The following is a 16,664-nucleotide window of genomic DNA, read 5'->3' on the forward strand; positions in this document are numbered from 1 at the left end:
TGAGGGCTCGCAGTGAGGATGCAGACCGGGGCTGTCTCCACACGAGCTCATGAAAATTCGAAAGACCGCTAGGGTACTCGTAGCACGTAGCGATATATACCCTCTAGTGATTGGTTCCCCATGTACCCTAGCCTAGGTGGACACAGGCCGGCCGCCATGCCACAAGAGCCGTGTACGTGTGCAGCAGCACCGATATTTTTTCGTATGTATTATATCGTATATTCGTATTTTAGAATGTATCACGAAAACGAACGAAATAGTACTGTCACCTTGCTGCATCTGCCGGCGCGACGAAAAAATTATACCGACGTGGCGCCACACTGCTCGACATCAGCACAAAAAGCGCCTCTGACGGCATCTCCGTCACGCACCACCTGGGCCACATAGGCCTCACCTATCCTCACGGCACACGCATGTCCTTGTCAGCATCTGTTCAGTCGACGCTGGACAGTGGGCGACGGGTTCGATCTTGCACGGCTCGCACGTCCAGCTTCGGCGGAGGTTAGCCCAAAAACAGGACAGGTCCTTCCAGGTCAGATCTGAGGAGCAGTCGTTCAGGCAGGTAAATATGGAGTGATAACAACCCCTCACTTTCTCTGGTTACATGGTTTGGCACTGGAGAACGGGCCATTTTCCCGATGCATGCCTTTGTTCCTCCGGCCAGCAGTGTCAAGGCCAGTGCAATGCCCCTTCCTTCCTCTCTCCGTCTACTGCACGCTCTCCCCTCCGGCTCACCAACACGCTCTCCCCTCCGGCTCACCAACCGCCTGCATGGCAGGTCTGTAGGAAGGTGCCAATCGCCAACACAGTATGGAGATCTACGGCAACAAGCAGACCTTCAACTTTGAGGCGGTGCTGCACAAGAACATTGTGAACTCGGTACGTTCTCAGGACCTGTGTCCAGGCTGTGGCCACAACACCGCCTTCACACGCGCCAGCCTGTGCCCGCATCCTGCAGCCGTACTTGCCGCATCATGTCCACACCACATTCCAGGCAGCCAATAGGACTTCCTGGCGCAAATTACTGCACTCTGCTTGTCACCTGTCGCCTCTACTCTTCTTACTGCTATACGCTCAGGCATCTGAGGCAAAAGGGAAACGCATCACCTCACGGGGGTCACACAGGAGTGTTTGCCTGTCAGTTCAAGCTTAAAGCCATTCCTGGGCCCGTGCAGGACTACTACCGCTCTATCTCAACCTACGAAACGTGGTCTGAGGTGATAGACGAGATCTATGAGTCTGTGGAGTCAGTGGAGCCATGGCTCACGGGCAATGCCCGCGGGCCGTCCACTGCGTTCTGCTGCCTGTACAAGCTCTGCAGCATGCAGTTGACCAGGAAGAACATCAGCGACACGCTCAGCCACCCAGACTCCCCTTTCATTCGAGCGGTACGGCCGATGTCACTCCTCCCTGTTCTCCTTCATCCAGAACGTCATGCATCACACTTTTGTCTTCGCGCTCGCACATACGACCTGCAGGCATTTCCATGGGTTTCACAGCACGCTTTCATGCTCAGCTCAGCTCTCCCACGCTTCAGTGCTGGCCCTGCCCACCTGCAATGGTAGATCTCTTCCTTCCCGTCTTCCTGAATCTATCTGGCAGCATTATCACAACTCTCCCCGCCACTCCACTGTGCTGTCAGCGCATTTCTGGCTTCTGCTGTCGGTGTTCCTGCGAGCGCCAAAGCAGCTATACTGCCCCCCCCCCCCCCCCCCCTCTTTCACCTGCCTGCCTACCCACTTGTACGCCTGCAGCAGCCCCGCGCTGAGCCAGGCAAGGTGGCAGCAGAGAAGCGATTGCCACTGCCTTGGAAGTGAAAACAGCGAGAAAGAAAAGGCAGGTGTGGGGTGTTCACAGTGCACCGCGGCCTAGGCACAGCACATCTCTGTCAAGCTTTTCACGCGCTTGCTGCTCAGCAGCCATGTCTTATCCACCTCTACGTATTTGCCCTGTGTTCAGGTGGGCTTCCTGTACCTGCGGTATGTCTGCGACCCCAAGCAGATCTGGAGCTGGGTGCAGCAGTACATTGACGATTCCGAGGTACCCCCGGCTCCTGCCCCCCCCCCCCCCCCCCCCCCCCCCCCATCTTAGCCCAGCCAGTCCCCCTTTCCAGCAAGCACAACCAGGACAGGCTGCGGTGCAAGGCAGACAGATGGGCGCATACAGTTTCAAGGCATCCGGGCTGGGTTGCTAACCAGAGGCGGGGCGATACAGGAAAACGCCTGTAAGATGGATAGTATCGTGATAGTCCGCCGACCACATGCCGCCACCCCAGCAGATACCTGGCGATGAAATCTTTTGATAGATAGCCGGTGGTGTGTGGCATGCTCATGCCGGAGTATCTGCAGAGTCTGGAGTTGTGGCATGTCGTACTTCACAGTGCGTTGCATGACACTCGCCGGCGTTCCCAGCTCGTCGGTACTCTCCTTGCGGTTAGACCGAGCCGACAAGTGGTGGCCGCATGAAGACCCACCCTTCCACCGAAGCCGCCAGAAAGTTCTCCGTCCAACGATTTGCCTTTGTCATGTCTGGTGTGAAAACCGGTTCTAGGGTTGCGATCTCGCAACAACCGGCAAAGACACAGCACACCAGAATACGCGAGCATTGAACACCTAGTAAGAGTTCCATGTGCTGGAGACGTGTGTTATCTCTTGCTTCTGGATGGCAAGGGGAGCAGATGGGCTCTGTAGGTCTAGCAACTCGTGAAGTTCTGAACCTGCTCATGCACCAGCTTAGTGTCTCTGCACATTTTGCCCCTCAGGAGTTTAAGCCCACCCCATACGGAGACACAGTGACCATCGGAGCGTACGTGCGGGATCTTATGCTGAGTCAGGTGTGACACACTGCACACTCCCAGGGTTTCGGCCCGGGGAAGAGTGTATGCGTTGTGGGCAGCGGGCAGAGGGAGGGGGGCTTACTGTGGGAGGACGTCTCTGGTGGATATCCAGCTGCATCTTGCCGCTTGGAGGAGCTGTGCTACACACCGGGAGAACAAGGAACACGAACAGCACACACCCCCACTCCATAGAGCTGGTGCCTCGAGCTTGGTGCCCTGCCGGGAGGAACTAGAGTTTGGCTGGCACAGAGTCTCCCCTCACTCCCTCCCTCCGTCCGTCCGTCTCTCTCTTGTCATTTTTATGATGTTTGCCTGTTCGGGACTGCAGTATTACTTCGAGACCATCTTCCCGCGCATTCCTGTCGTCGTGGAGAGGGCCGTCAAGGAGGAACCTTCAGAAGAGAGGGCTCCCTGCAAAGGCTGTGGGTAACGGCGGGACAGGTAAGCTTGAGGAGAAGAGGGCCACTGTGTGAGTGTGTGCTGGTTGAGACTGCGGCAGGCAGCTCATTCATCGTCCGAGCCTCAGCCTGCATTCACTGTGGCGGCAGGGCTGGTCTCGGCAGCAGATGACACATTCATCAGTTGATGCAATATTTATGACTTGCGCGCAGGGGGCCTGATCGCCGAGGCACAGACGAGTCAAACAAACGCCCACCCTCAGTCAAAGCAGCTCTCAGGTGCCCCCCCCCCCCCCCCAACAGGGCACACACACATACCGCGATTGACACGCATGCGCCTGGCCGCCTCTTACCCCTGCACTTGCCGCCGCACAACACAGAGCTGTTGCCGTGTCTCCTCTAGTGATGTCGGTCCCAACCCCATCCACCTGCCTCTGCACCTGTTCACCTTCATTGCTGTGGCTTTGCAGTGTGGCCTTCGGCCAGACAGCCCCGAACCGCCGTGGTACTCGGGAGAAGTACCGCACTGGTGATGAGGGAAAGCCCTCGGGTGCTGCCAAGAGGGACAGCCAGGATAGGGGCCGCTCATCTAGCGTAGACCATGCCGGCCGTGGAAGGGACTCTCGGAACGACGACCGACGGGACTATGAAAGGGACCGCGACAGGCGGGACTACGACCGTCGTGACCGTCGGGACTACGACCGCCGCGACAGGGATAGGGATAGGCGGCGGAGCCGTAGCCGAAGCAGGAGCCGTGACAGAGGTCGGGACTACGGTGGAGAGCGGCGGCACTACCGTGACAGGGACCACCGAGACAGCCACCGCAGTGGGCGGGACTACCGCGATCGGGACAGAGACAGGGAGGACAGAGACCGGCGCGGCAGGGACAGGGACGGTGGGGGACAGGGACGGTGGACGCGACTCGCGTGATGTCTTCCGCGAGTCTCGCGACGTCTTTCGCGATGGAGCTTCGGGCAAGGGCGGCGCTGACATTGACGATCTGAAAAAGAGGTATTTGTGACCTCACGGCGTTGGAGGTTGGCCTTTCCAGCTCCCTGACTCCGTCTGCCTCCCTGGCAGCAAGCAGCCCTGTACCTGCATCATGGCAAGCTTGCAGAGAGACAGGACATCTTTGGCGTCACAGACATCACCTATAACCCAGGACTCGCCTGGCAGAGTGTTCAACGCATGCTTCAACCAACCGGCAGGATATCTGCTGCACTCAGCTTTGATCTTTGGCTGGGGCCCAGGCCCTCGTAGAAGACTGCCAGGGCTGCAGCCAGGGAAGAGTCACCTCTGGGATCCCCAGATGAATGTAGGGTATTTTGTGTTCCATGTTAGGAAGCTGCAGCACTACCCCCTGCTTACAGGGGCCGCAAGGCCGCCCCCTTTGCGATCATGGTATTGCACGTGGCTGGGAGGAAACAAAAATGCTGGCCAGCCACGTGTTGACATGTAATGTTCTGCGCGCACCACAGCCTTGGGCATCTGTGATGCATCCTCCTCGCCCTGCCGGAGTGAGACATGCCAGTTTCAAGGCTCGCTGCGGTCCTGCATGTGTTGCTGGTGGCTGTGTGCTTCCATGTGTGCCACAGAGATAGAGCACTGACACATGCAGCGTGTGGATTCCCGTTCCGTCTGCCCCTGCATGGCAAGCGGCTGTTCTTTCGCCCTCCAATGGCTCATGCTGTCCAACGAGAGTGACTGCCCGCATCCAAAGAGCTCCACCAGTGCGCATAATTGACGCTGCACATTCTGCGGGGCATCAGGGCTCGACGGAGTTCTGGCCATCCGTGCGGAAGAGGGCGGAGCTTCAGATGTCCAGCCTATGTTTCTACTGGCCCCCACCATGTGGGAACCAGCCCCTGGCATGAGCGGTGCCCATGGCCAGGTGCCGCTGCTGGGAATCCATGGTGTCCCTTCACACTGCACCTATCTGAAGGGAGTCGCAGAATGGGGCATGTTTATGTGCGCATGTGTATGTGTGCGGGCCGGGGGGGGGGGAGAGGGGAGAGGGGGGGGAGGGGGGGTGACAATTACATGGGCATTACCTGGCGGCTAACATTTCGTGTGCAGTAGAGGGCCTGAAGCTCAGATCAGAGCCGCTGGCAACTTGGCCTTATTGCTTGGTACCGGCCACGAGACACCTTCTAGTTCCATGGTGCAACAAACAGGAATACACATGGAGGCCAATGACAAGTGCACAGCTCATTGTCTAGATACACTATTGTCGTCCCCTCCCCCGACCCCCTCAAACACATACCTGCGTGTGACTCCAGGATTGCTGCAGTCCGCCATTTCCTGAGCCTACGTCAATTCCCCAAAATCCTGCAAAGAGTATCGCTACCTACGACCAAGTTTCCTGTAGAAAGCGGTCGATCAAGCTGCTGGTAGGAAGCGGTCCTATGGCGTGTACAACTTCCGCCTTGTACAGTAGTACAGACCGGGCATGTATGGAATAATTAAAACGCAGAAATCTTAAACGATCAAGAAACTGTTTGTCGTACAGACTACAGTGCTTGTAGCGATGCAGGAACCACGTTGGGAACCGGTAGGGTACTAGTAGTAGTGTCCATGCTTTCACCTACACGTTGTGCCGCGGATAAGGGCGACGGACAAACGGACACATGCCACAGGCCGCGGTCCAAGGCCGTAACAGCCGGCCGGGAGCGTCCGTGACGGGTGACGATCCATCACGGTCAAAGCACGCTGCGTGGGTTGCGGTGCAAGCACTTGCGTTCCCTCGCAGCTCCTTCGCCCTGCGCGCTAGGGGCTGCATTCCAAACTCGTACAGGGCTGTGCGTTCTCGCTTCAAGTCAACAATTGTGTTCGATCGATCCCAGAACCATCGAAGAAGCGATCGCAAAGGTGCGGCCGCTAGGCACGTAGCTAGCTCGCCAAGTTCTGAACAACGCCTTGGCCTCAGGCCCTCGGTCTGCCCGGCGTTTGTCCCTTGTGCCCGTCCCTGTCCGCGGAAGGACATGTAGTGTATACCGCGTATGCAAACGTGCCGGTTCCTACGTCAGTACCGGAGGGGTTCCTACTTTTGAAAAAGGGTGATGGTGCAGAAATTACTCACGCTGATCTGCACGGCCAACTCAGCCAGAGCAGTCCCTCCTCAGCCGAACGCGATGCAGCCTCAACGCAGTGCATGTGCACATATATACTTCAATTCATCGATTGGCCACTTCAAGATCGCACACTCAACGATCCCAAGGGCGCTTCAGCGCGGACGCCGGGGGCACAACCAACTTTGTTCCCTTACAGCTGCTCCGCCCAGGCTGAGCTCAGGAAAAATGGGACCTGGATCCTGAACCTATTCAAGCAATGAAGCCTATCATTCAAACCGCCAAGGAGGCAGCGACACCACACAAGGCCAGCAAAGTATAGTGGCTGAAAGAGCCTGCATCAGGCCGAATTCGCGATCTCTAGCGGCCCGCCGCCACGCACTTCAACTCCACCTGCACGTAGCCTGGCTCACAGTCGCAGTGGTCGTCGTGGGCAACGCCGTGTTCGCCGCAGTCAAATTCAGCGTGTTCGTCATCGTGGCCGTGGTCGTGCTCATGGTCGTGCTCCACGCACATCAGCGGGTCATCCGGGTCCTCGGCGTGCTCGAAGTGGTCGTCACAGATGCAGGCGGTCCCGTCGGTGTTCAGCGTCCCGTGGCCGCCGCAAACTCCGGCCTGCGCCGCAGGAAGGGCCACCCCCAAAAGGAGCAGGGCAACGATCAAGCATTTAGTCGATACAGCCATGATGCCTGAAGTAAGACCTCTCGATTCGTTGGAAGTGGAACGCGGAATCGCTGGCCTCCGATAGCGACGTATATGATTGTCTGTCCAGGCTCCAGCCGGTTCGATGGCTGAACGGTCGAATACAGTTTATAAAGTTCCGTGAATCTGCAGATCTACGAGTAGCAGGTAAATTGCAAGTTCCTGATTGTTATGCGTTGGGATCTGGCGCTTGTAATCGAGTAGTACTAGTACTCGTACAACGAAGATAACGACAATTTGCAGTACACCCAGGTACACCGATTGAGTAGGTAGGTACGTACCAACAGTGGGTATCCACTAATCACTATATCCAGAGTTTCCAGACTATCCTTTTAAAATAGACCTTACCTCTCGAGGGTACCCCACCTGCCTATCGACAGGAGCCACCCGCCGGACGCGGCTGGGGTGACCAAAGCGCAAGTTGTACCTCTTGCACAAGAAACAACGTAATGGTAGTTTCATTTGTAATAGCTGGACCTAGCACATGAAAATATGGGAGAGATTCCGCCCCACAGTGCTGGGATATTCCTGGGAATTATCATGTATAATGTGCTTGTTAGTGGGTCCCTAAAATACGCAGTAGAAGCAAATTCTAGGAATGATGAATATTTTTACACCCCCCGCCGGGCAGGATATTCAAAAATTGAACGCATGCACTATGTAGGCACTAGCCAGGGCCTAGGCCGTAGCCCGTAGGGTATCCTCATTCCTCAATAGGTCAATCCTGTACCTCCGCGTACCATGTACCACGGACAGTACTGCACGATACGCCGTACCGTGTGCACCAGTTAGTAGTGATAGGTTGATTAGTGATTACAAGCCCGGGAGCAGCCTCACAGCTAGTCACTATCTAGAAATATGAAGTATCTATATCCGACAGACGTCTAGATCCGACAGCATCTATATCCGACATACGTCTCCTGTAGGCTGTACGGTACCCTGCCGTACCCCCTCCAAAAAACGTGCAGGCCGGGCAAGTGGCAACATGACTATTGTACTGTACAGGCCGGCCGGGACACGGGCGACAGCCGCCGATGCATGGGCGACAGCTTGTACGAGTACGGGTACCTACCGAGCTACGGCCGCGATCACTTCTGACCTGTACGTCTCTTGGTTAGGTAGGTAGGCCGTAGGATAGGCCTACCCTACCTACATGTCTTACAAACCCTACAAATTTTACAAACCCTAGTAGGGCACCGATAGTACTACCCACACTGTTGTACTGGTACAACCACTACATGGGTATACTACCACTAAGTAGGGTATACTACCTACCCTACTGGACCGTGGAGAGCAGACACATGCATTACGTGATACCAGGATTCCTACTGACTGGCTACTCGTAGAGGGTACTGGCTACTGTACTCGTACGAGTAGTGATACGGACCACGGTCCCACGGTGCCCAACTCCTTCCGGGGGTTTAGAAAACGCGGGACGTGATAGCGTGCTCCATGTGATCCTCGCGGGGCCAGCCGCCAGCCAGCTTGCTATTTTCAATTTGGACTGGATCTATCTCCTAGGGTAGGGTACGGTAGGTACGGACTACGGTACCCTACCCACCTACCAGACAGGGCCTGTTGCGGGCTGCGGCCCTAAAAGTGTGCGGCTGCCCGGTCTGTGGCCCGGCCGGTCTTTTTCTAGCCCTGCCCCCGCCGCCTTTTCGCCCTGTTTTGCTTCTGTGTATGGAATTCTACCTATTGTACCCTACCTACCTACCTACCTACCTACCAGATTTCACTGTTGGCCTAATCTCAAAACTGTGTGATTGGTAGCGATATCTGACAGCCGGAATCGAACCCCCACCCCCCACTCCACCCACCAATCCACTCCCTTGCTCCCGGCGTCCTGCACTGCCACCTCACCCAGAGTTCCCTGTGTTTCCATGATGTCTGGTCAGGTGCAGATGTGACCAGACATCAGGGACTTCTACCACAGCCTTGTGGGCGGGCTGCTGGCCGTAGGCATGGAGCCAGTGAACACCATGTGTTGCACACCTCGGGCCTAGCCTCAGGTATGAACCACCCGCGCACCCCCCCCCCCCCCCCCCCCCGCCCGCCCCCTCTGCCTCAGCTGATACCCCCCTCCCTCTCCTCCCCATGTCCCGAGCCCACCTTCAATGTCGCACTGACTACCAGTTGGCACAGGTGCCATTTCTTTTGTGCTCGTAGAGGCCTACGCCCCGCATGCCCCGCGATTCCCTCCCCGCCAGATGTCCTGCCAAGCGTACCTCCACTCAACATCTGAACCACAGGTGGCCCCCCCTGTCTTCTGGGGCATCTGTGATGCATCCTCCTCGCCCTCCCTGAGAGAGACATGTCAGTATCATGGCTCGCTGCGGTCCTGCATCTGGTGCTGGGGGCTGTGTGCTGCCATGAGAGCCACAGAGATAGAGCACAGACACAGGCAGCGTGTGGATTCCATTGCGACCCCATCACCTCTGCTCCTGCATGGCAAGCGGTTGCTCTTTCACCCTCCCGTGACAAATGGCTAACTGTCCAATTGGAGTGCCTGCCCGCATCCAAGAGCTCCACCAGATCGCGCAATTGAATTCGCACGTGCCTCTGCGGGGCATCAGGGCTCGACCGAACTCTGGCAATCTTTACAGAAGAGGCCGGTGCTTCAGATGTCCATGAAAGCTACATGGCTGTTTTACAACCTTGCCAGGACACTGCTTCTACTGGCCACCGCCATGTGGGCACCAGCCCCTAGCATGACCGGTGCCCATGGCGAGGTGCTGCTGCTGGGAAGCCATGGTGTACCTGCACACTGCACTTATTTGAATGGAGTCGCAGGGTGGGGCATGTTTCTGTGGGCATGTATGTGCACCGGGGGGGGGGGGGGGGGGGGGGGGGGGGAGGGGGTGACAATTATGTGGGCCATGGCGGCTAGCATTTCGCATGCAGTTGGCGGGCCTGAAGCTCAGATCTGAAGCGCCTTATTGCTCGGTGCCGGTCACGAGACCGGCACCGCTCTAGTTCCATGGTGCAACAACAGAATTGGTGGCCACAGGAATACGCATGGAGGACAATGGCAAGTGCTCGGCTCAACGCCTAGATACATCTGCCCCTCCCCCTCCCCCCCCCTCTCTCTACACACACACATTCGTGCGACTCCAGTAGTGCTGCAGTCCGCCATTTGGGTCCTACCCCACAATATTGCAAAGAGTACGACCAAGGGGCCGGCAGGGTGCGACGCCATGACAGCAGTCCTGTGGTTTGTACAGTCCGCCAAGTAGTACAGACCGTGCAGAAAGCGGTCTCCCGTGTCCGCACGGCCAACTCTACCAGACCAGTCCCCTTCCGTACGGAATGCGATGCAGTCTCAACGCAGTGAGTCTGTACATCGTTCAACGTAGACGGCAAGAGCCGACTCAACTCCCAGGGGTGCGCGAACGGCGGGCACGATTAACTTCGTTCCTTTACAGCTGACCCGCCCGTGCACGGGCCTGCGACAATCAGGAGGAAAAAAGTTCTTTCTAGATCCTAAACCCTAATCAAGCAAACATGGCGATCATGCAAACCACCAAAGAAGCAGCGACACCGTGCAGGGCCAGCAAAGTGGCTGAAGAGTCGGTAGGTTGGTTCGACTCCTCCGCCTTAGCCACGCAAGTCAAGTCCACCTCCTCGTAGCCAGGCTCACAGTCGCAGTGGCCGTCGTGGGCAGTGCCGTGCTCGCCGCAATCAACGCTGCCATCGTCAGCGTGGCCGTGCTCGCCGTCAGCATGCTCGTCAGCATGCTCGTCAGCATGCTCGTCAGCGTGCTCGTCTTCGTGGCCGGTCGCGTGGTCGTGCTCTACGCACATCAGCGGGTCAGCGGGGTCCTCGGCGTGCTCAAAGTGGTCGTCGCAGATGCAGGCGGTCCCGTCGGCGTTCAGCGTCCCGTGGCCGCCGCAAACAGCTCCGTCGGCATGGGAATCGGCCTGCGCCACGGGAAGGGCCACCGCCAGCAGGAGTAGGGCGGCGAACACGAATCTAGTGGAGACAGCCATTATGCCTGAAGTATGACCTCCCGCTATGCTGAAACCGGCACGAGCCTTACGACCTGTCACAGGCACCGAAGAAGGATCGACGCTTGTCTGCCCAGACAGTTCGGCGGCTGACGGTCAAGTAAGTTTCACGAGCGAAGTTGCAAGTTCCTGACGGAAGCGGGTTTGTGGCAGCACGTGTTGTACAGCGAAGATAGCGACAACGTGCCGCGCCGGCCGCTCGCCACTCGCCAGTCGCCACTGACTGACGGACTGACTGATCACGTGATGAAGTGTCAGACGACACACAGATATATATAATATGGAACTTGGGCAGTTGCACTGCGCGAAGCTGTTCGGTTTTGGGTACAGTACCTCTCTACCCTAGTGTAGTAGACTACTCCTACTAGTACTGTAGGTACTACCTACTCCTACAGTACAGTAGTCTCCTACTCCTACTAGTACCTCTAGTGTAATTACTACTCCTACTAGTACTCCTACCTACTCCTACTCGTTCCATATACGAGTATATCCTTCCATATTGATTGGTACACGGTAGGTACCTGTAGGTACCCGGAGTAGGTACTCGTAGGTACCAGTAGTTAGGGCAGGAGCAGTAATGAGTAGGTACCTACCAGTACCTACTCATAGTACCTACTCGCTGAAATTACTCTAGTACTTTTACTACTATTAGTAGTACCTACTCCTAGTACCTACTAGCGTCCTGGATCTAACGGCTCTCGCACATCGTGCAATTGATCGGACGGCTCCTGAATTTTGCACCAATCTTGTTTGAAAATCTTGCGGCCTGTGTAGTTCTGGACTCGAATCTGACGGCATACATTAATTAGATTTTTAATCGTGCGGCCAGAACAGTACGCAGTACGATCGGACGGCTCCTGAATTTTGGGCCATTACTATATCGCTAATCTCACGAGTACTCGTACGGAAACAGTTAAAAACGGAAAAGTGAACGTATATAGCATGTACTCGTAATACTCGTTGACCCGTTGACCCACTGCCGAACCTAGCCCCCGACAACAGCCCAGTCCCGGCCCCGCCGGCCCGCGCCTGCCTGCCTGCTCACGGGCGCTTCACGCTGCTTTCCTAGCAGCGTGGGGTGGGAGGCATGGTTGCCCTGCGCGATCACTCTGCGAGCGCTTCGGCGTCTCCCGGTGGTCTCCGCAGCCATGCTCAACTCCACGCGGCAAGACGTCTGGACAACGTCGGTCGCGTCCCGTCCCTGGCCGCGCGTGCTGTACGAGTATGCAGTACGGCCGGCCGGGGCTCAGTAGATCCAGCAGTACGTACGACTACAAATCTGAGACAGGACGAGATCGAACGATTACGAGCATCTCGTACTCGCACTCCCCCCTCCCATACGATTTACAGTCAGAACTGTCGTGGTCTGAAAACTGATGAATCACTCACGGAAATCATCGCTGCTTTGCGTTCGCGATCTGGTTTTTCGATGGGCCTACAAGAGACATGGAGAATAGGAGTAGAGGAGATCTCAGAGGACGGGTACACCTTCCTCGGCTCAGCACCTACCACCCAGGACTCTCGGCGAGGAGTTTGTGGCGTTGGGTTGCTGCTCAGTCCTCCGGCGACTGCAGCATGGAAAGCTGCTGGCCCGGACAACATCCATACGGACCTTGGACCCCGAGTGATTGCTGCGCGGATGGTAGTGCAGGACGCCAATGGACGCCAACTTGCTCTATTTCAAGTTGCGGCTTATGCCCCGACGTCTGGAGCCCCGGCTGAGGAGCATGACATATTTGAAGCTACACTGGCGGAGGCCATTGCCCGGCGGACCTCAGGTGATATCCTCATTATCTGTGCTGATACCAATGCGAGCATTGGCCTTGGATGCCTCAGCGGGCCGGATGCCACGTACAGCGCGGTGGGACCCTACGGGATAAACCATATCAACGCCGCCGGCCGCCGTTTGCGATCATTCCTCGAGCTGCATGACCTCGCCTCACTCAGTAGTTTTTTTCGCAAACCGTATTACGGCACGTGGCAACATCCTCGCAGCAGGTTGCAACATCAGCTCGATCACATCATCATTAGCCGGAGCGACTTGAAAAGATTCACCGATGCCGGAGGTTGTGGTGGACAGCTTATCGACAGTGATCATCGTGCCGTTAAGTGCAAGCTCCGTTTTGCTGTGCGCCTACGACGGAAATGCGATCCCCGAGCCCGCGTCACCAAGCTCGACTACTCCCCGTTACTTGATAATGATATCAAGGCTTCCTTCGCCGATAAAGTGGTTGCCACACTGCCTCCCGCGGCTGCGACGTCCTATTCTACCCTAGCGACTGCATTGCGAGACACCGCGATTGCAACGTTGCCGAAGAGAGGACGGCCTACTCCGCGGTGGTTCGCAGCCAGAGAAACTCGGCTTCTGGACGTGATCGGTAGCCGCAATTGTGCATTTCATGCACATCAGAGGGAACCGACTAGTGCTACGAGGATGGAATACAACAAGGCACGAGCTGCGGCCCAGCGTGAGGTCAGACTCGCTAAGTCAGCATGGATAGTGGAGCAGTGCACGATCGTCAATGACGGTTTCAACGGAGCAACCGGCGGCAAGGCAGCATGGGACACGGTCAAGGTTCTGAAAGCGGGTCTTGCACCGCCTCGTCGAGCGCCGCAAGCCAAGATGAAGAGGCCAGATGGATCTGTTGCCTCCTCGGCCGAGGAGATTGCTGAAGTCTTTGCGGAGCACTTCACTGACCTTTATGGCCGCACCCCGCAGTTCGATGAAAGTGTGCTTGACACGGTACCTGAGGCCCTTGTTGTCTCAAATGAGGAGCCACCTTCGGATATGGAGATTCGGAAGGCAGTTGGCAAATTACGCCCCACGGCACCCGGTGCGTCTGGCATTCATGCCAGGCTATGGAAGGCACTTGCCTCTACAGATGATGGCTTCAGCTACATACAGAGGTGTGTTCTTGCTTTCTGGGAGTCTGAGCAAGTGCCGGCTGAATGGGAGACAGGGCTTTTGAGTATCCTGCCAAAGAAAGGAGATCTCAGTAAGCCAGGGAACTACCGTGGCATCATGATGCTTGAAGTGTTCTACAAAATTGTGGGGAACATCATCCTGAGCCGCCTCCAACCGATCAAGGAGGATCATTTGGACCACGAGAACCAGAATGGTTTCCGTCCTCGGCGTGGTTGCTTCGACTCTATCTTCACGGTCAAGCAGGTCATGAAGAAACGCCGGGAGCACAGCTGTGAGACGTGGATACTTCTCATTGATCTAGTGAAGGCCTTTGACAGAGTGCCCCGTGAGCTGTTGTGGCTGACCATGGGGAAGCAAGGAGTGCCCCCCAAGCTTATCCAGTTGTTGCGGATGCTTCACGAGAATGTGAAAGTGCAGTTTGAAGTCGATGGAGCTACAAAAGTGATCGATTCGATCATTGGAGTCAAGCAGGGAGACCTACTAGGCCCTGAGCTCTTCACTTTCTTCATGGAAGCTGTGATGAAGACATGGCGGTCTGAACACCGAGAGGAATATGAACCCTGCTTGTTCCGGACCAAACCCGACCTAAAACTTACTTCCCGGAAGTATACTACCCGTGGAGAAGAGTTTGCCGTCCTTGACTCCGAATACGCAGATGACACTGCTGTCATTTTCTCTTCTCGGGAGGACACTGAGAGGATGACTCCTAAACTCATCAACCACTTTGCGAGATGGGGGATGGAGGTGCACGTCGGCTCAACAGCTAATGCCACATCCAAGTCTGAGATACTCTTCTGCGCGGCTACCCCGGCGGCCTACAAGGAGCGAGCTACCTATGATGGAGCAGACCTGTCAGACATTCATATGTCTGGACAGCGCTTCATGCCAGTGGTCAACACCTTCAAATACCTAGGTAGCTATCTCTCCCGCGATTGCAGTGACAGTCATGATGTGAACAGCAGGATAGAGTCAGCAGGAAAGGCATTTGGTGCTCTGCGCAAATGCCTTTTTGCAGCAGACAGTGTCTCCCTTGCAGCAAAACGAGCTGTTTACACAGGGGTGATTCTAGCCATCCTTCTTTATGGCTGTGAGTGTTGGTCTCTCACAGAGACCCTATACACTCGCCTTCGGCTATTCCACGCTCAATCCGTGCGAGTCATGGCTCGAGTTACGCGCAAGGATGTGTGGAGGCGTCGAATTTCCACGACCAAGCTACTGACAGAGCTCGACCTGCTACCTATCGACTACTACATCGCCAGACGCCAACTGGGGTGGCTGGGGCACGTCGCTCGCATGGATATGCAGCGCTTACCTCGTCGCATGCTCTCCTCTTGGACGCCCCACCGTCGACCTGTGGGTAGCCCTACGATGACCTACGGTCGTGCGATGAAGAAGGCCCTGCAATGTTTCGGCTTGGAGGACAGCTGGGAGACAGTGGTGCAGCATCGCGAACTGTGGAGACAGGCTCTGTCTACGGAGAATTTCCGGGCGCGGATGCAAAGGTCCCGACAGAGACCGGCCACTGGCCACTTCTGACATTTCATGCATGTATTCCTGTACGGCCCACGTACCCCATCTCATACCCGTACCACTACCAAGCATCCCCTGACCTGTACCAGATTTTTACGCGAACTTTATTTATAAAAGAACGCTGTACGTACTGTCTACTACACTAGCCCCCGAGACTCCATGGTACGGGTGACCTTACCTGGCCCATCGTCCGGGATTATTTCCCTGATAGGACGTGTGTAATGACTGACTGACTGACTATAGCATGTACTCGTACGGGATACCACTAATCGCTCGCGCTGCGCTTTGAGCAGTACTCATACTTCGTACTCCCCAAAACCCAACGCTTCGCTGAGATAATTTATAAAAGGATACACCGTACGTGTAGGGTAGGTACTGTTGTACTGTAGAAGGATATTTTTTTTAACACCCTCGGGGCTCGGGCCCACCTTCTCCAGCCTGCCAGGGGGTGACAAAAAAACACCCTCGGCCCTCGGGCCAGCTTGGGCCGGTGAAAAAGGAGCTACAATATACGAGTATGTAGTTAATATGGAACTTGGGCAGTTGCACTGCGCGAAGCCATGTTGGGTTTTGGGTACCTAGCACCTACCTAGCGTAGTAGACCTTACTACTCCTATTGAGTATGCCTACTCCTACTCTTTCCATATCGTATCCTTCGATATTGATTGGTATACGGTAGGTACCTGGAGTAGGTACCCGGAGTAGGTGCTCGTAGGTACCAGTAGTTGGGGCAGGAGTACTAACGAGTAGGTACCTACCAGTACCTACTCATACTACCTACTCTAAGTACCCGTACCCAGCATTACCCCCTAGATCGTGCGGCTCCTAGCTATCCTAATATTGATCGTGCGGCTGCCTAATTTTGCACCTTATTTTTGCACCACATCTTGCGGCTCATGTAGATCGGTTGTTAAATCTGACGGCATAACTTATTTAGGATAAGTCGTGCGGTCATAATTGTCCCGCCGATCATCGGACGGCTCCCTATTTTTCGGACATCACTATATCGCTTATCTCACGAGTACTCATACGGAAACAGTTAAAAACGGAAAAGCGAACGTATATAGTATGTTCCCGTACGAGCGATACCACTAATCGCTACGCGCTGCGCTTTGAGCAGTAGTACCTACTCCCCAAACCCAACGCTTCGCTGAGATTATGGCTACGCCATCTAAACAAACTCTGTTTCTCTGGAAA

General features: G+C 55.8%; 3 protein-coding genes across 3 annotated transcripts; all 3 read left to right on the forward strand.

Annotated features, from left to right (window-relative positions):
- Positions 1-407: 407 nt before the first annotated feature.
- LOC142356540 (uncharacterized) lies at positions 408-3,266 on the forward strand. The gene is made up of 6 exons (XM_075408422.1): positions 408-562; positions 779-879; positions 1,176-1,388; positions 1,960-2,040; positions 2,762-2,833; positions 3,165-3,266. The coding sequence occupies exons 2-6, from the start codon at positions 811-813 to the stop codon at positions 3,264-3,266; spliced, it is 537 nt and encodes a 178-aa protein (XP_075264537.1). The 5' UTR covers positions 408-562; positions 779-810.
- Positions 3,267-3,636: 370 nt separating this feature from the next.
- On the forward strand, positions 3,637-4,615 carry LOC142356541 (uncharacterized). The gene has a single exon (XM_075408423.1). The coding sequence runs from the start codon at positions 3,640-3,642 to the stop codon at positions 4,162-4,164; it is 525 nt and encodes a 174-aa protein (XP_075264538.1). The 5' UTR covers positions 3,637-3,639; the 3' UTR covers positions 4,165-4,615.
- A 7,483-nt stretch (positions 4,616-12,098) lies between these two features.
- On the forward strand, positions 12,099-15,473 carry LOC142356542 (uncharacterized). The gene has a single exon (XM_075408424.1). It carries the CDS (start codon positions 12,099-12,101, stop codon positions 15,471-15,473), a length of 3,375 nt encoding a protein of 1,124 aa, XP_075264539.1.
- Positions 15,474-16,664: the final 1,191 nt, after the last annotated feature.

The sequence above is a fragment of the Convolutriloba macropyga genome, unplaced genomic scaffold, assembly GCF_964194025.1.
Source record: "Convolutriloba macropyga unplaced genomic scaffold, txConMacr16.3 SCAFFOLD_831, whole genome shotgun sequence".
Lineage (NCBI taxonomy): Eukaryota > Metazoa > Xenacoelomorpha > Acoela > Convolutidae > Convolutriloba > Convolutriloba macropyga.